The 20544-nt window shown below is 39.7% G+C and overlaps 1 protein-coding gene across 1 annotated transcript in view; it reads right to left on the minus strand.

Moving 5' to 3' along the window:
• Positions 1–20544, minus strand: part of DSCAM (DS cell adhesion molecule) — a 391004-nt gene that overhangs the window by 170983 nt on the left and 199477 nt on the right. The window contains exons 6-10 of the mRNA XM_085305248.1: positions 11082–11228; positions 7020–7298; positions 4983–5258; positions 2218–2514; positions 1133–1408 (exon numbers count right to left, since the gene is read on the minus strand). Coding sequence (XP_085161374.1) covers positions 1133–1408; positions 2218–2514; positions 4983–5258; positions 7020–7298; positions 11082–11228 — 1275 coding nt within the window. The remainder of the gene's footprint in view (positions 1–1132; positions 1409–2217; positions 2515–4982; positions 5259–7019; positions 7299–11081; positions 11229–20544) is intronic.

Here is a 20544-nt window from a genome sequence, read left to right on the forward strand (position 1 = left end):
TTTTTATTTCACATCACATGAACAGTGCCACTTCTGGTCTCAGAAGTATGAGACGTCATGCCTTTTAGAGTCCAAGTTGCTAGTAGCTGAAAGCTAATCCCCTAACCTCTTGAAATAATAAGCAATTAATTCATTCTAGAATGAAAACAAGAAGGGGCTAACAAACAGAATAGAAGAAGATAAAAGATCAAATGCCTGTAACAAAATCATTTTACCTCAGTATTCTCTGTATCTTATCCAAAATTGACACAGAAATAGCTCTCCTTCCTTCCTCCTTTCCCTAACTAAAAGCCCAGGAAAAGTTTCTAAGGACATCAGGAAAGGTGACATTTTATTTCAGTTTTTCCTACAGGCTCACCTGAAGTGCATTGGTTAGTGGCTCCATTGCTCAAAACTAGATGCTACTGCAGTCAGGTTTTCTATCTTTTGTGTCCTTGTGAATGGGTCTGAATATTAGCAATGCAATGCTAGAAAATTCCTATCTTCATCTATTGCTGAAGTCTTTTAAGTCCATCTGAACCTCCTTGTTTGGTATTATTCGCATCAATTTTAAACATACTGTTAAAATTTCAAGTCATCTTTATTTATAGTTCATTTTAGTGCTACCTTTTTAAAGCACTAGGAACACTCAGAAAAGAATATTTAAAAATAATAAAGCAAGGCTAATGCATTTAGCTGCTGCCTCTGCCTACTGATAGAAAGGCATACTTTAAAATTCTCATTTTATTTGTTAAAAGCTGGGAAGTCACAGGCTAATGAAAATATGGGTTTAGCCATCCAGCAGATACAATCAGCAGTGCAACTTAGGTGACAAAACATTCATCCACTGACTGAATGTGCGTAGTAAAAACAGGGTTGTGGGGTCTGCTCATAAAAAGCTTGTTTTTGCATGGCTTCCTTTTAGAAAGGAATACTTTGCTTTGCTAATTGAATGAAGTCGAGTACAAGTCAAGAAAGAACAAGGCGCAGTGTATGATTATTACCTACACCACCATTAAAAGTAAACAAAAATCTGGATTAGTGTTCTTAGAGTTCATTCACTGACTGCCAGTACAATTCTACGTGTGTAACTCTGCATTTCTACAAGCCACATGCCCCCTAGCTTGGCTTTAGCTTTCCACGTGACCCTTACCTTTTACTGTCACGTGAACGCTCTGGCTGGTAGACAGCTGGGGTTGAACTAGGACGTTGCATGTGTACTCGCCTTCATCCACTTCCTTCTGCACGTCTGAAAGCTTCAATGTCCCGTTGTTTTCAAATGCCACTTGACGGTGGTTAAAAGGTAACAAGTTTGAGTTCTTGTACCACTTGATGGAGTAATATGGGTAGCCAATTACACGGCAATGGATGTAGGTGTCCCGGCCGGCTATTGCTGTGATGTTTTTCATTGGTCGAATGCTTGCTGGTCCTATAAAGGTAAACAGAAACTCTTGAAAATAATTTAAAGGCACGTTTGCTTGAGGAAATATGCATATATATTTTCAGAATATACAAATGTTAGCAACTTTTAGAGACGCAGCCTGCATGACACTTCTTCTTAGTACCTGACAGTTTTTGCTTTCAAGAACCACTTATGCAGTCTCCCTAATCTTTATATGTTCTAGTTTTTCCTCACTCTGCAGCATACATACTAATTAGGTAGGGGTATATATTTGTATTATCGAACACTTGTCTGATAAAATCTTTGCTGCATTACAAATTAAAGGCTGAGGATGATTTAATTAATGTGCAATACTAAAACTGACACTAAGCTAGAATACTGTTACACATGAGAACACTGACAAAGTTAGCATTTATTTGGACATACATAAAATATAATACCATGAGGATGGGTATTATGCCATGTACAGCTAGAAATGCAAGCTAAAGTCCTGTATACATGAATAATTACAATGAATGTTGAACAAGTAAAGGAGTAAGGAAAAAAAAAACATGCACAGCAGGAATAAAGTAAAGAAACAATGAAGTAATAGAGATGAGTATAGGAAAGACTGTAGAACACAAGTCAAAGGGTATCTTCCAACATTTAACCATACCATACACTTTCTAGATGGGGCTGAAGAGGCAGGGTGGGAAGGGGTGGGGGGAGAAGAAAAGGAGAGGAAAAACAGTAAGTTGGTTTTGGCATTCCAAGACTCAGTTCAACACATGCAACAATCTTCTTCTCCACTACAATGAGTTATGTGTGTTTTTTTGAGGAGCTGATTTGACAAGCACCTCTTACGTTTATTCGAGCCTGGTACAGGACGACTCCGGCAGAGTTGTTGGCAGTACAGCGATAAACTCCACCGTCTCGGACCTGAGTGTTAGAGATATTCAGGTAACTGACCACATTCCCTTCGGAGGTGATAATCTGGCTGATACGATGACTGCCATCCTTTACTATGGGATCTTCATCCAGCGTCCAAGTGATTGTAGGCAGAGGAGTCCCCTTCACATTGCACATAAGGGAGACTGGCTCTCCTGGACTCACCACTTTCTCACTGAAAGCAGAAATGATTTTGGGAGTTCCATCTGCCAAGGGAAAGAAAAGTAAGATAATAGTACATATGTACCATAAAGATATTTGCTCTACCTTTGCCTATCACAGGAGCCAAGAGTTTTTTAGAAGAGATGCAAACAGCTATGCTCCAGCTGAGGGAGGGAAATACATTTTSCTAGTAGACTGCTTATTTGATGCTTTCCTTTCTGCAGGTTTCTTTTTTCATCTTCTAAGAAACCTGTTATTGATCCCTGCTGGAGAAAGAGCGCTCAAATGGATGGAGCATGGCTTGGCAATATTAACTCCTGGGTTTTTGTGGAACATAGACTATGCACAGTTCATCACTAAAGACATACAGCAAAACCTTACCACATTTGGAATTTTACTCGTGGTACATTTCAGCTCATTTGAAAGTTAGGGATGAGTCCTGTTGGCAAGAGCCAGGCATAACTTGCCTAGGCTAATTCCACACAGCTGTACCAGTTCATCTCGCCCTGACCTGCATTACCCCTTTTAGAAAACTATTAAATTAAGCTTTTTCCTGAATACAGAATTGCCAGCAATAGTGGTTATGCCAATTTCTTTTTGTGGTCATTTTGTACTGCAGATAAATATCCCTCTGGGAGGAGAGCATTCAAATACTTTCTATTGTGATCCATGTCACAATTTACTCAGCCTCTCCCAGGCGCCCGAATAAAGAGAATGGATGGAGATACAAASTTAGAGATTTTCAGCAGGGAGTAGAATTAAATAATTACCTACTCAGAGAGTTCAGAAGGGTAATGTTTAGGAAAGCTGACACTCTGCTATTAGTAAGAAAGTTCTTTCTGAGATCATGCAATGCCTGGTTGTTCTCCTTTGAAAATTATACTTTCAAAGCTGTATCTAGAATGAATTTCAGTATAATGGGGTGTAAAAGTGCAAGAGGCCATACATCAAGAGCAGCATGCAAAACAGAGAAAGCAATCTAGTCGGAAGTCTGGAAAACAATGCTGTAGGCTACTGTCTGGTTTTAAAGAGCCAAGTGGCGAGTGAGCTAGCTTCAGTGATCCTACAATAACAGYGCCCAAAAGAAACAGAAGAAAAATGCTCTGTGTGACACAGAGAAGGGCTGCAGACATCTGAAAACGCTTCTCGCCTTGTGGATGGAGCCCTTTAAAGACAAGTCCTTTCAGTTTCATACAGGAGAGAGGAAGTTAGGATGAGAGTGACAAGTCTCATTCTCTGTGCTAGGTACTAACTGTTCGAGGACACTACATACTTCCTCTGTGTGTACGCTCAGCTGTAAGTGCTCACATCTGAGGGAGGCTTCAGCCACGATGATCCCCCTGGAAATCACAATTCTTACATTGCAGTTTCAGTGCAGCATCAGCCAGGAGGTTGAGGGAAAAGGCACAATGTGTACAAGGCCTGCCACAAAATGGGCTGAATCATAGCAGGGCTAAAAAACAGGGCTGTAACGTTCCCTCTCCTGTCACATAACCAAACACATAGGGCACTGCCATTCCCAGAATGCTGGGAAAAAGCCCCAAGAGGGGCATTTGATTTGAGGTCCTAATTTTCTCCTCTTTCCCCATCTCCCCTTCATTTCTGTCCCACTGGCTGTGTGACAGAGTGCTAAAATATTTATTTCTTTTCACCTTTGAATTTCCTTCATTTCCTGTGTAATAAGTGTTGTCACCTGTCAGAAAACAAAACAACAACGGCAAAAAAGGGCTTTTTATCCTGAAAGGAAACTGACACAGGACCAATATATCTGTGGGTGTGCACAGTATGTACCTCTGCTGCCCCTCCTATCCTTTTCTTCTTAATTCAAGTGACAGGCTTTTTGAGGAGATGAAAGCAGACATTATTTTCCCAGTGAGACCAGAGTGTCTTTGAAATCTTTCCTGCTGTTGCTCTCTGATAACCTGCACTCTCTCGACATCATGATAGATTATCAATATGCTCTTTAGGCTTTCTTAGTCACAGCAGATGGTTGCCGAGGTAACTAGGTCCAGGCAGGTAATCTCCCCCTTTTCTATAAAGACTCTAAAAATAGTGTCCGTGCCCCAACCACACTACAGTCTCATTAGCAAACTGGCTCTGTACAAATTGATCACTTTCCTCAGCTGATTATCAGGTGGAAGAGTGTGCCAGTTACTGAATATGCTCTCCAGGCCTTCAGCCRATACGTTCAACCAGAAGAGACATGGCAAGAAGGAGGTATTTGGAATTGAATAGGGACCTCTTCTCTCTTGTCCTGCTGAAAAGCTGATGTAAAAAATCAGAACTGAAAAAAAAAATGGCTGGCAGGACTGCTCAAGAGGGATATTTTTTTCAAATGATTTTTTTCCTTCCATTAGGAGGCACAAGAAATCCCACTGAAACCTTATGGTACCCTCTTTTCTTGTTTATGGTCTTCTTTACACATCACTTTACACCAAAGACAACATATATATTATGGAGCTATCATACCACTTTACAACAACCAGAGCTGCCRAAACAGGTGGTGACTGACCTTCTAGCACCACCTGAACATAGTCTTGAGCGGACATCTTGTCTTTGCGCACAAAGCACTGGTATGCGCCACCATCACTCTTGGCCATGCCATCCATAATAAGGTTCTCCCGGTTGACTCCGGTAATCCGGACATTGTTACCAGGGTTGATGATTTCACCGTTGCGATACCAGGAGAGCTCCTGGTCCTCAGTTCCTGTCACACTGCAGGACAAGGACACTTGACTACCAACACTACTTTTTACTTTCCGTGGACTGATTGTGGCTTTTAGTTGTTCTGAAAATTTAAAACAAAAAGAAGGAAGGAATGGAAAAAGGAAGTAGAGAATGTTAAGTACAGATGTATGTTTATGTTTGAGTAAAAAATTAACTCTCAACTATGGAAAACAACAAAAACACACTATATACTTCTGAAAAAAATTAAATGATGATGTTCTATTTATCAAACATTTCCCCAATCAGCATTCATGACACAATGATTAGCTCTGTAGGAATAACCCTTTTATCACATGATATAGTCTTCTTGACTATGCCTAAACAAATAGTAGCAGAAGACAGAATAAAATGTTTGGTGCTGAGGGCATACCGTCAGCACTACACATGTTTTGGGAAGGCAGGACATTGCTTCAGATTAGCTTAGGCTGGACCTTTGAGATGCATTAGATGCATTCCTGAAACTCATCTTCTTGTTCAGGTTTATCCAAAAGGAATCTAGTTTACACATTCCAAAACCACTCCCTGATGTGAACATGTGCAGCAAATGCCTATGGCCAGGAGACGTGCTTCTGCAGAGTGAGAAATCTACACTAAAATGTTAACACAGATGAGCCCATAGACATCAGTGGGATCTGTCCACATGTAACAGTTTCCTTGTATGGGCTCACTAAATTTTCTGCCCCAACACAGCAGCGCTACAGTATTTTCAAATCAGCCTTAAGAAGCAGGATATAGGTTCCTAAATAAAAAATGGATTTTTTTTAATTTAATTAACAGTTACTGGCATACTCGCTGCAGGCCTCCTTCCATGCTTTGTAYATTTTGGTTCAGCTTCATTATAAAGATAAGGGATTACTTTGGAGTGTGCATTCAGACTGGATTCTAATGCAAGTTCAATACTGCCTCTATCAATAAGAATAAAAGGCATAATACATTTCCTTGCATATAAGCAACACTGATACAATTTCTGGTACTAAATACATTCTATTCTATCCTATTTATTTCTTACTAACTTACATACACACATATACATACATTCACATGCATGAAAACTTTCTAAACTAAGTCATTCACTATATAGAACATTTTATAACACAATTGTTGGAAGAAATCTTTACTGCTCTCCACTACATGTTGCCAAAAATTACTGGCCCATTGGGGACGGAGGCCTCAGGAAGAACATGGGTCAGTGGCTCCAGTCATTCCAGATCACAGATATTTTCTGCAATATACTTCCTTCAAAATGGTTCAGAGTAGTATCTAATTTATGCTCAAATGCATACTACAAATCACTGAACATCTCCRAGTTTCCTATACAAAAGACCACAAAAGCTCAAAACTCGCAATGACCCATTAAACAGAAAAGGCATACCCAAGGGCACCACCAGTATCATGGAGTCAAGATGATTCAAGAAAGTGGACTACAACCTCCACTACAGAGGAGGGTAAACATCCTCCTGATTGTTGCTTCCTGCCAATCTGATTCAGAAGAGATCTACTGGCTGGTTGAGAGTATTTGCAATTTCTTTTTAAAATCCAATTCAGGCTTCTAAATTACATATCCTCTATGTGATAAATTATATAGCCACATAATTAATTGCATCTATTTGCACTTCTGATCGCTCAATTGTCCAACTAACCCATCTCCGCAGAGTCTGCTTTCTGATATTGCACAACTTTGAGAAGTTTAAGCATTGCTAATGTTGCTAAATATTGCTGAAGTAACAAAATGGAAAGTATAGCAARGCATGACAATTTTTTCCCAGGTGCAAACCACCCTGCAAGAAATGGACCAAGAACTCAACTTAGTCCAAGGACTTACGTTTTACATATAATCGCCCTATCATCTCAGCAGTACCATAGTTGTTCCACACTTCGCAGACATAGTTGCCTGTGTCCGAGGGACGTGTGTTCTCTATCAGTAGACCTGTAACAGTCTGCCGAAACCTGCTGTCAGGCTCCCAGGGAACATTATCCTTCAGCCAACGATACTTTGGTGCGGGGTGCCCTGATGCTTTGCAAGGCAGCTCCACTCGCTGTCCTGCCATGGCTTTACGATGGTCAAACCCATCTAGAATAGATGGAGCTGAATTTGCTGGATCTGAAAGAGAAAAAAGAGGGTTTCAACAGGAGCATTAAAATTATTTCATTCTCTGAGCAATATGCCAATATTTATTCTCCTCTGTTGGACTCGCTACCCAGTCCCAGTATTTTATGTACTACAGTTTGCTACTGTGCCTCAGCCATCAGTCTGTAATATCTCGGTAGTGGTGGCTGAGATCCAGCAGCATGTACTAACGAAATATCTCATGGCTACTTGGAAACCCTCCCACTGGATTTTTTCCAGGTGGCAACCATTTCTCTGATCATCCTTCATGTCTCCCATCAGAGAAATGGAGAGCCAGAAATGTATTGCCTTAACAATTATTACTGCTGTCCCTGCACTACTCCACTAGAATGAAGCCAACACATTYTCCCTGTTTCTCAATGGTCAGAATGTTTTGAATTAAAGGAGTGATTTATTCCCTTGTCAGAAAAGAAATGGATAAAGACATAGGAATCACTATCTGTAGACTACCAAACAGACAGGCCTTTTCTTCTCTGGAGAAAGAACTTGAGGTGGCAAGAGCAATTTACAACTTAATACTCCAACTTTCTGTGCTCAACTTACTGATAAAAGCAGCTCTCAGCTAAACACATTTACATAGCAGCTGGGATGTATTTATGTGTGTCATAGAAATCTGGCAGAGTGCCTTCACCAGAGGTGCATGTACCTCACCAAAGATAGTAAAGTATTTGTGAGGCTGGGTCTTTTAGTTCGAAAATGCTTGGGGAAAGAGACTGATAGGATTTTTTTAGTTTTGTGTAGCATGCAGCACAATGGAAGCCCATCCAGTCATGACATCTTGGAGCTACTGTGACATAAATATCAAATAATAAATCAACGAATATTTCATAAATAAATAAATAAATGATAAAYACATCAAAAAAATATTTCAACGGTTACTCATCTTAACCCACAATGCTAAGATTCCTGTCTCACAGAGAAAGTTCACATACTGATCAACTCCTTTAACTCCTGTCTAGTACACTGGTCTCTTTCTGGGTATATTGCGGAGTAGCTGACTAGATGTAACTGCAACCACTTTGACATTATCAAGTGGATTTTAAATTAGTCCAGGTACTGCTCACAAGACAGTTGCAGCAGGTTCCTTAATATTAAAGAAAAGAATATTAAAATGCATAGTCCATGACAAATTCAAGCTACTCAAGTTATAGTGCAATCAGTTTCTAAGTTACTTGGTTTAAAACTAGCTTAGACATATCTTCATAAACTATTGTCACACCTGGAGGGATACACTTGAGAGCAAACTACATGTTCTATGTTAGCTAGAGACGCTATGCAAGTTACACTACCAATCCTGTTGGTGCCAGCAAAGTTGAGCCACTAAAGGCAACAAAACATTCTTTTTACAGCAACTTACTCTCTGTCTCATTAGAAACACATCAGCCAGTATCTAAACAAATTATTTTGCATGAATTGATAAACAATAATGAATATTCACCACCAAATGCTTCATCCCCAGGTAAGCAAAGACTATTTAAGGATGTAAAATGTAAGCAAAAAATGCATGTAAAATGTKTGTAGATCTTTCACAACTATATTAATTGATTCTCTGATCTCAGTTCTTAAAAGACTCACTATTTTTAAATATAGAAAGATCCACCAACAGAAAAGAAAACACATTAGAGAAATACTTAGAGACAAACTCTGTCCATAACTGCAATACGTGTTCAGTAGCCTCACAGGACTGGAAACGAGAGCACAGTATAGCTCTAAGAGAGAGAACAGTTAACTCCACAAAATTAAAAAATGCCAGGTATTGCACACTGGGACAGGTAAAATTTTCTACTCTGATTTGGTCTGTGGAGGAAAATAGAAAAGGAAACTCCAGACAGAGCACATCTTCTGGGTGCTTGCCATKAACTATAGAAGAGAGAGATCTTCCACTTTTCCCCCCTTTTCAGTGCAATAACTAGGAATTTTCCTGTGGTAACCAAAATACAAGCCCAATTTTATTTATATTACCACTGGCTCAGSTTTAGCATGATTTCATACAGAAACAGACCATAAAATCGAGCCAGCTAGAAGGATAAGAGCCTGCCTTTCCTTGTAAGACCAAAGCAGGCAGATTAATGTGCAGGAATAATATTTCTTCATCTGGCTGGGAAAAGCAGAGGCAAGAGTTTTACCCACAGGGGACACATGTCAAAGGAAGAAGCTCCTGRATCTGACTGGTAAGTAATTCTAACCTGAACAATCACACTATTTTTAGCATTAGTGTATTTAGGAACTGATTTGTGTGTTCAGAAGGCTTCAAAATCCTTCAGCAATGCTTATACTGGGCAAGAAGTTTGTTGCTAATGCAAATCCTTGTGTCCACTTCTGTCTCCCTTAGAGCTCTCCAAGAGATGGGGAATTAAATCACTAGATTTTTGTGATAAAAAGACTGAAAGACAAAAGGACAAGGTGAAGACAAGAGGAGAATGACACTTCTAACTGTTAGCTTGTAATGGTCACCATATCCTGATGGACCTTTAAGGCAGGAGTTATATGTCTTAGAGCGAGTTTAGTAAGAGTGAAATGGAGAGAAGGTCTGTAGGGTATTCAGTGGGTAGGTGGACATGCCTTCTATAAGRCAATAACACAGTGAGAGAAAGCAGGAAGTCTGGGATATGCTGTCTGCTAATTCTGCTGATTTGGGAACACAATCATAGATGTGCACACATGGAAACCTAGAGTGCAGCTACAGGTGTCCAGCAAATGTGGGAGGGGAGGAGAGATGGAGAAGGGCTAATCCTATAAAGAAGGGCTCAAGAGTAAGCTCAAAACCCAGGCCTAGCGTCTGCTCCTCCTTCCTGCCTTACCCACAATTGCTGTCTCTTTTTCCTGAGACAAAATGGGGAGAAGAGAGAATTGGAGAAATACAATACTGACAACCCCCAAGTACTAGGGCCAAGAAGAGGAGATCAACAATCCGGGCTACACACTGCAGTCATGAGATGATTTGCAAACAGAAAGAAAAGTGAAAATATCCCACTTGCTGCCTTACAGTTTCACATCTGCTGTGTAAGGCCACTGGCCCCAGGACTAGTAGATCTGCCCACAGGAAGCAGCCTGCTAACCCTCCTGCCTGCCTGCAGCACCCTGAGTGGCCTGGACCAGGTCACATATCCTTTTCTGATTGGAATCCGCTCCTGTAAGCAGGAGAAAACACTCTTTACCCTGGGGAAGGAGTGTGGTGAATGAAAAGGAAGACTGAAATGCACCTCAGCTAACTTGAGACTCCTGCAGTGGAAGCAGAAGCTGAGCTAAGTGTGCTGGGTTTCTGCTGTAATTAACAGAGAGAAGTAGGTACCCTGGGGCAATTCATCTCACCCCAAAGTAGGTACCTGAAATAGGTCAGATAGACTACCCCTACAATTGACTGTTCCTCTCCATTGATAGCACAGAAGCTAAGGTGACTAGACAMTTTCTCTGAGAATGTCTACTTTTAAAGAGATGAATCCCAGCCAGAGTCCTTTTATAAAGCACTCTATACCTACTAAAAATCACTGAAATAAATGCCAAAGCCAGGCCAAGCACCCTGCAGCTTCTCTGGAAATATCTAATAGGAGGAGAAAAACAGGAAAAAGCAATTTAAAATRTGGACATTTTACTTCGCAGTACCAGCAGTAAGCTCGCAGCTGACCACTTCTACCATCCCCTTGACAGAGGAGCTGATCATTAGCGCCTACGGACACAAGCTCCTGCCTCATCAGTTCAGAACACCAGAGACAGGCTTACATAGTACTTAGTTCAACATTATATATAAGGAAGYACCTGATACAAAAAGTCTTGCACTGTTGCTTTGTCGCGTTTCTCCAGTGTATCTATGCCTCGTGATACATCGGTAGTTGTACAGTCCATCCTCATTCTGTACGTCTAAAATATACAAGGCTCCCGTGGATGTGATGAGAAATCTAGGTCCTGAAAGACACAAGAAATTGCGGTGTTTATAATACCTGCAGTTTTTTACCATATTCTGTTTTCCCAGGCTTAGAGATGGAGGAAGCAGGCTGGAAGGTCCTGGAGGTTTTATTGCCAGAGTATAGAAGATGCTAGTTATAAGTTTACGAAGTGAAAATGCATWTAAAGACATTAATTCATTATTATTTTTATAAGAAAGAAAGGAATCTATTCAGAAAATGTGTGCAATGAAGGAAAGGAAGATTCCATGGTCAATATTACAATCACAGATATACACGAGACACCTGAAATAAAATACATGGTAAATTGTTAATGGCAGAATTTAATCAAGTTTAATTCAACACGAGAGTGTGATATGACAGTAATTCACCTGCAGAGTTGTACACATTAGAGGGACTGTCTAGGATGACATGCATAATAAAACGTTATTAGYCAAAACGGCATTTGTTGTCCAGCTGCATCAGAAAACAGAGCAAAAAGGATWGTGTATTTCTTATGCTCTTGAAAATGTAATTGCTTGCATACAGAAAGCTTGTGTTTCAACACAAATTACTTTGAAACAAATATACTGTTGAATATAGTAGGAAGARCACCTGAGAAGGTAATATTTCACAGTGACATAGTCAGATGCCTGAAATATATCMTAGAAAAGGTCACATGAAAAATGAAAAGCTGTCTTGCATCTTGTATTTGAATATGTTTAGTTGCAATTTTGGAGGACATGACATATATGGGTTAATAAGAGTAAGTTAATTCAATAMAAATATTTTACCTAGCTTCTCCATTGCTAAGCATTTATTAATTTGCTAGTCAGCTCAATAGCTTGGCYTGAGCAAACATGTTAATGGTGTTTCCTAGATATAGCTGGCAGCTAACAGCTACTAGCAACCAGAAAGCATAGTCAGCAGGTGTGTAGGCAATCATCTGGTGCACCCTGTATCACAGGACTGTTCTTTACACTCCGTCAGTTTTACAGTTGGATTTCAAATCCACAGGTGAGACATCCACCATTTCTTAAGGAGGCCGTTTCATACTGATTCACAAAGAAGTGGTACTTCCTGTTGGTCAGGGAATAGAATCATAGAATCAGTAAGGTTGGAAGGGACCTCTGGAGATCATCCAGTCCAACCTCCCTGCTCAGCAGGGTCATACAGAGCATGTTAGACAGGGTTGCATCCAGGAGGGCCTTGAAGATCTCCAGAGAAGGAGACTCCACAACCTCTCTGGGCAACCTGTGCCAGTGCTCTGTCACTCTCACAGGGAAGAAATTCCCCCTCATGKTCAGGCRGAACTTCCTGTGCTTCAATTTCTGCCCATTGCCTCTTGTCCTGTCACATGCGACAACTGAAAAGAGTTTGTCCCCGTCCCCTTGACACCCTCCCTTCAGGTACTTRKACACATTGATMAGATCCCCCCTCAGGCTTCCATTCCCCAGGCTSAAGAGGCCCAGCTCTTGCAGCCGTTCCTCATAGGGCAGATGCTTCAGCCCTCGGATCATCTTCGTAGCCCTATGCTGGACTCTCTCCAGTAGCTCCATGTCTCTCTTGTCCTGGGAAGCCCAGAACTGGACACAGTACTCGAGATGAGGCCTCGCCAGGGCTGAATAGTGGGGCAGGAYCACCTCCCTCCACCTGCTGGCAACATTCTTCCTAATACACCCCAGGAGACCATTGGCCTTCTTGGCCACAAGGACACCAGCACTCCCAGGTCCTTCTCTGCAGAGCTGCTCTCCASAAGGTCAGCACCCASCTTGTACTGGTGCCTAGGGTTATTTTTCCCTAGGTGCAGGACTCGGCACTTGCCCTTGTTGAACCTCAGGAGGTTCCTCTCCACCCAACTCTCCAGCCTGTCCAGGTCTCTCTGAATGGCAGCACAGCCCTCAGGTGTATCAGCCACTCCTCCCAGCTTGATATCATTGAAATACTTTTATTAAAAGTATCGAATACTTTTTTTAAAACTGATTTTCATACTATAGCTCCTTGCTACATTGACATATTCTATATCAAATATTTCTTCCTTTTTACTTTTACAGTCCTCAAATGCTCAGAAATAATCATTTGACCCATTCCACCTATCTTCTTCTCATCACTTAGGCACTCATTGTCTGTTTACCCATTAACAAGGTTTATTTACTTTCATCCCTAATTCTAGGTTAGAAAGGATATTTAGAGTTTTGGTGTGGAAACCCCTGGGATGTTTGTCTCCTGCGTCAGATGCAAATTCCACGCTGAAATATTCATAAAGCAAATCTTCCTTTGCAAAGAAATACGTTACATTGAACTACAGGCAGATAAAGCCCAGTTGTCTCTTAGTCTGCAGGCAGCATGAAACAACAGGTTCAGGAGATGTGAACCACATTTAAGGATTTCACTTAGGATTAATGATGGATATGGAGGCAAAGGCAACCTCTTCCTGCTTCTGCTTCCAGCTGTGTGAGCACTGACCTTCTCTGTATTACAGCCAGGGTAGCCAATTAGCCATATGCTATCCCACAGCAATGTCATGTGGCTAGCAGAGCCTCCAGGCTGCGGAGGTGGAGCTGTGAGCTCCATGCAGACACGTCCTCTGGAGCCTGACCAATGCTTGTACCAAACTTTCTAAGTAGTATATGTACACAGCAAGGGATGTAACTCCATCACCAAACCACATCGGGGTGGACGTCAGCAGACAAGCTGCTCAACTGCTCAACTGCTGTTGCATCGCGAGACCAGGAGCACACGTGAGCATCAGATGCTGATATTGGGGTGGCTGTGACCATTGTGGTCCCACCAGTAAATTTGCACATGCTGTGCATTTGTGTCAAGTGACTGAACATCTAAACAGCCAAGAGGTAGAAATGGTACCCCCTGTACAAGAGCTTCACATAGCTTTCTTTTCTGGGAACTTGTAACTTTGCTAAACATGCACCACTCCAGTTCTACAGAGTCACGCTTGGAGAGTACTTGTATGTGCAAGTTTAAGATTATACAAACGCATCCAAAGTTTTAAAATGAATTCCATTTCCATGCTATTCTAAAGGTCCTTTGAGAAGTAAGTGCAATTTTGAGCCATGAACTATACAGACCATCATTAATAATTAAATTTAGCTCTCTTCTTCTGATAAGCATGAACTGTCACAGAGATTAAGTTAGAGATCAAATCCATAGCTTCTCTTCAAAGTGCTAAAAGCTCTCTTCCTCAATATTTCTATCTTATGCACTTTATTCCCAGTAATATTTACACTGGAATTGAAACTGAGGAAGTATACGGAGTGCCTACTGCCAAGCTGAAGGATGTGTATAGATATGTGGGTTACTTTCAGATCACATAGTACTGCCTTGCATTTGCAGGTGAAACCTGCTCTCTTCAGCTTTCATAGCAAGTTTTCTCTAATGCACTTATACATCTGGGTCAAACACAGTTGGTATATTTATTAAAAGCTTTCCATTTATTAAAAGAGCTTTATGAAAGCTATGCAGAGCCAAGAAATTGTTCAATGTTATCTTGTTGTTCTGTTTTCTACAGAAGTTATGAACATACTTGAGCTATCTAACACTGTTTAGATCATCTTCCTGTTGGAAATTACTCATGCAATTGTATAATAAAACCTTCACTTAATGTATTATCTAGAGACTTTTGCCTCACCCTCTTTAAAGATAACTAAAAATAAATAGTTATTGCCACACATCAGATGTTATCCCACAGCGTACATTTCTCAGCAACACATATTGTGTATAATTGCAGGGCTAACGCTTTTTCTTTTCCTCTCTTCTTCTTAATATATTTTACATACTTATGTAATGCTTTAAGAACCAGCTCCTCCTTCTCCTGTAAAAATACTCGACAGAAAAGAAGACAGAAAAATGAAAGAGGAAATGCATGTAATTTCTGTCATCTTCTAAATGGAGAACATTTTCATTAAAACCGACAGGCTGTCAACTGTGACAAAGCCAAAGTGTTGAGCGTTCTGTGTTCAGTACTTCAGAAAGTGTTTAGAAATGCACCAGGATGGGGATCGACAAGCTTTTATTACCCTGTTGATCGAGGGGAGGGTTCTGTTCTTGGGGCGCATTTAATTTAATTGCTCTTGCTTTACTGCAGCAAAGTCTAATTTTTCTGACTCACCTACTTAATATGCCAAATAAAGATTTTTTTTTAACAGAACATTCTTTGAAATAAACTGAAGCTTTTTGTTTGTTTGACTGTTAGCAGGCTTCAAGAGAGGAAGGTAGAGAAGCCTCCTTCACAACAATTAAAAAGAACACTGTCAAAATATATTTCATAATTTCCATTTATTATTCCTCTTCAGTAATGTTTGTATTAATCCCTTGAACACTTGATTATAATAATTTTGGCATTTGATTTTCAGAGACGTTGAATGCTCACATATTTTACTTGTTTCCTCAGATTCAGATTTTAATGCTTGGTGCCTTTGTAAATCTAGCCCRACATCTTTATTATATTTTTAATTGATTGAAGGGATTTATTTAATTCAAGGGATATTATGGACTCTTTGCCTTGGTGAGCTAGGTAAGTGTAGTAACAATTACTATTTTAACTGYTTTACAATAGGGTTTACTGAGGTACATGGACTGATGTGCAGAAGTCAGTGGAAAAGCATGGGAATAGAACTCGTAATTTTTTCTCCAGCTCCCTATCTGCCGCTAATACATAAGTTTGCCTCGCTCTGAGACTGAAATAGATATAAGTCCAAGGACTAGAAAGAAACATTGGGGTCATTTATTCTGACTTTCCATGTTTCACCCGTTAAATATTCTGTCAAGTCCAAATCTGAAAGCTAACCTATGCTTTTAAAAAAAGACATTAGTCATGATTAAAGACTTCTTCAGTGGAGAGTATATGATACCCCTGGGTAAATTATTCCAATGGTTAATTACTCTTGCTTTTAAAATTTAGTGCATTGTTTGTGATCTCAGTATATCTGGCTTTGACCTCTGCTATTGGATCTTGTTGTATCTTTGTTTATAAAGATTTTCTTTCTAGTCAGAATTSTGCCCATTTTAGTACTTACAGAACTGAGGAAATTACCTCTTAAACTACTTATCTCTTTAATAAGTTAAATAGATTGAACTTCCTAGATTCATTTATTGTGAATTATTCATACTCTGAAGTATTCCTATGGTTTTTGCCCAACACCTTACCGACTTTTTAAAGTTCTTTCTAAGTCTGCATCACAATACTGGATGCAGTTGCTCAGTAATGGTATTATGAATTACTATTCCACCAATGTTCCGATAATTTGTATATTTTACCAACATATGTGTTTTCTTGTGTTTCCAATCTTTATTCATTATTTGAAACTTTATTTTTTTCTTCTGAGATATTACTGACCCATTTACTCTGAAGACACATATATTACAGTAATAAGACTGYGAAGGGAACAAATGGGGAAGAGGAGGAGGAGCTGGCTCAAACGTAGGCTTGACCAACCTTAACTAAGGGCTCAAAATCCCATAGATGACATCTTAGAAGCACACTCTTCATTTTACTGTCTTCTGACTACTGCCCTAAATAATCTAGTGACTTCATTAAAGTTGAGCTGCATTGGCAAATCTCATATTCATTTCTCTAAGTGAGAAGAGGTCACATTAACAATTATGAAATTGCTCTTATGTAAGGTTTTTTATGCCTTCCATTAGACTGTATAATATCAGAGATTAAAATAAAATTTTACAGGTCTTGGTAATAAGTTAAAATAATTCTGTTTAGGTTTCCTATGTGAAATTGTTCTCATGTATAATTCATAAGAAAATGTGAACACTTTCCTGTAGAATTAGTGCAAAGTATTCTTGTATGAAAATGAGAATATTTTAAAACTGTAATATTAATTATTCTTTTATCATGCCTTTTTTCCTCTAGCATGCTGTTAGTCTTTAAATAGGGGTGATGTTATTCTCAAGATGTTTTTTTTAAAAAAATCRTATTTGATTTGGACTTTGTCATAAATGCATCTTATGACATTATCTTATTACAGTCTAAATTGGGCTGATAAAAATTAACAGAACAGATGGCTATTCTAATCACATGCCAAATGATAATACAGAAAAATAAACTTTTATCAGCTGTACTTGTCACCTCTGCTGGACAGAAGTGCTTTTGCAAGCTAGATTTTAGCATGGTTTCCCTGACCTGTGCATGCAAGGGCAGAAACCTCCCTGCAGAGCCAAAATAGAGAATAACCGATGACTCATTTTTATTGCACTGCTACAACAGTATTCTCAAAGCAAAACAATCTGCTGCTCTGGGCATGGAAAATGTGCTTGAAGCAGCCATGCTTAAACTGTGCCCTGAAGTCACAGGCCTGCAAATGCTTTTCATACAAAAACCAGAGCTCAGATGAGGAAGGAGAATGGTGGTAAGGAAGGAGGGAGGCAACGACTTTACTCTTCCAAACTCTGCTTGCATAATCTATGCCTCCTATGTGAGAGACCTTGGGTGTTCCACAGAGTATATGGTGCAAATGGTCAAAAGATGAGTACGCTCCTCTGAGCAGCACAGTCTCTTCCTCTTGGGATGTGGTCAAGCTCACAGGCCCTGGTTACAGACCCGACAGAGAGTAACACTGATTGTTCCGGCCTCTAATAACCCCTCAGCTCCGGAGTTCATAAATTGCATCTTTGGAGTATGCTGCCACCACCCCTCTCCCCATCGGGGACATTACCTGCACCTGACTTTGAGGAGAACAGGAGAAGCAGGAAAGCCATGGCATTGCCATGCACCATAGGGGCAAAAACTTCTTTAGTCAATTAAACTTGAATTACTTTAAATTTAACATTTTAACTAAACTTATATTTCCCAGTAGTAGTACCCATGAGCTCTCCCTTGTCTTATGACCTCCACMCTTCAGGAGGTATATCTGCTAAGGCAGCAAATACCAATTTGCATTACTTGGTCTGATCCTTTACTCTCACAGATCTGTATATTGATAACTGGAGAGACCTCTATTCTTGAAGAAAAATTCAGTATGATGTGTGCCAAGTGCCCCCAAAGTGAGATGCCACTCYTGGGAACTGTGAGCTTTGATCTTTCCAATTTTTCCTAACATAAGGAAAAAGACAAATAGAAGTGCCATGGAAAGTGGTAGTCTGAGGTAAAGAGGSTGCTGGCACATCTGAGATATTGTTCCAGGCTCCTTGAAGCTCACAGAGATGCATTTCTATAGATTAGACCGAGCTTTCAGGTCTGACGTTTTCTTCAGTACTAGAGCAGCCAGAATTTTTCCTTCTCTTTCTTTCTATTCCCGGAATTAAATTTAAGAATTCATAGAACAAGCCAGCATCCTCAGATGAGTTATTTTGCTTTTCTATATGGACACATAATCTGTTCAGAGTCATAAAAACTAACTGTTATTATTTTTGTGCAAAAGACTTCAGGTCATACACAAGCATTTTCAAACCTATGGTCTGACGGTTCCAGCTGTGACCTAGATGCAGTCTATTCTGTGTATACTAATAGCTCAAAACAAAGTCAGAAGATTATTTTCWTATACCATTACTTTTTAACCCCTTTTCTCCACCTCACCTCCCCAGTCTTCAGTCAGGTCTCTCCCCAGAAAGGACTTCTATCTCAATGACAGCTTAGTCTACATCAGCGGATGCTGTAAATCAGCTGTGGTTCTACTGCTACGTGCTGCCTCTCCAACAGGCGAGCTCAGAGCTGTTCAAAGGTCCAGCTTCAACCATCATCACCATCTCTTTAGTGAGCAGATGTAAGGACATTAAATATTTTCCACAGAATCCTTGAATAGTCCTTAGTTAAAAGACTTCTGCGGAAAAACAGAAAAGCATACTGAGGAAAATAGTTAACACACAAGTATTTCGGCACCCACATCTCAGGAATATTAGGGATCAGTCAAGTCTCTCCGCAGCTCTCAGAGAAAATGGTTTTAGTCAAATCTAGATATCATGGTATTTGTTTGCATCTCCATTTCAATACAGTTTACTGTCTTTTATACCTGAGATTTTGCCATGTGTAGAGTTTCCAGATTTCCATTAATGCTTTGCATGTAACATTATTATGCTAAGCACAACAACAAATTGGCCTATTTTTTTCATGTAGAACCATAAGGTGACTAAAATTGAAGAAAAGAAAGACAGAAAAGGCCTTATAAATTGAGATGAGAGTCTGCTGACTCAGTTACAATATTACCATAAGATTAAGGTTTGGGGCACCATGTTGGATTCAGACTCAGACAGGATGAGGTCTGAACACAATGCTGAAGAATCCGGCAGGTTCAGAAAACTGGTGGTATCTGTATTTGTGGTTGTAGCTGCTTGGAATCCAACTATAATTCGAGTTTATTCTGAGTTTCTGTAACCACAGAATAAGGAAGGCAGAGGTGCATTAGTGCTATGACATGCACAGTGTTATCAGTTTCCAAATAATTTCAGATACTATGACAACTGGCATTCTGAAAAGCAGTGTTAGACACATTACACAAATCAAAGCTGATCATTTTTACTGCTCCCCTCCATGTTTTTGAGGCTGCAAAAATATATTTCATGCCAACTGTCAGTACCAGTTTCACTTACATCATGTATAGCATATTCAAGCTTTCTAAAGAARGAATAAAMACACTTTTTTTAAAAGCATAAGTAGTTGCAGGAGCTTTTTTTATGTACAGACTATGTTATGTTAATTGTTACTACTTTATTTTTTAGGATTGGCTGGTATAAGCAGGACTAATCACATAATATTTGTATTTAATTGGTTWCCCTCTTAATCTGTTATAAATATATTAGGCATGAGCAGCTACAGTTCTGCAGCCATGGTTAACTGTTAGCCCTTCAGGATATTAMATAAAACTGTCATTATCTTTAATATTGCAGTTTTAGATAATTTGGGCTCTTGCACACATTGCTGTACAAGCTGCTTCCTTATTTCAGCTAAAAAGAAAGCAGGAAATTTTAAATCACTAGCTAGTTTTAGGGGCTCCAGTTAAACAGGATTCAGTTTTTCCTATGATACACTGAGCTGTYTGGAGGACTACAATTTCTTCTTTCAGACTTTAGCTTGTGCATCCTAAATATATAAATGGCCCGCAGCTGACCAGTGTCTTAGCACAAATAAACTTATGCTTTGTTCTTTGCAAYATCAAGGAACATAACCCTTCTCTCCTTATATCAGCATGTAAATTTAAACACAAGCAAGACATTACTTACTGCAAAAAGGGAGGATCTGCATCTCCTAAGATTTGTGACCATTACCAAACGCGCACCTTAATAGCTTATAGCTTCAGAGTCACTATACGCAAAATACATATGGTTATAGACATTATGATCACAATACATCACAGCCTTGCACATGCAGAACTACA

Source organism: Rhea americana, unplaced genomic scaffold (genome assembly GCF_003343005.1).
Source record: "Rhea americana isolate MKP2758 unplaced genomic scaffold, rheAme1 scaffold_101, whole genome shotgun sequence".
NCBI lineage: Eukaryota > Metazoa > Chordata > Aves > Rheiformes > Rheidae > Rhea > Rhea americana.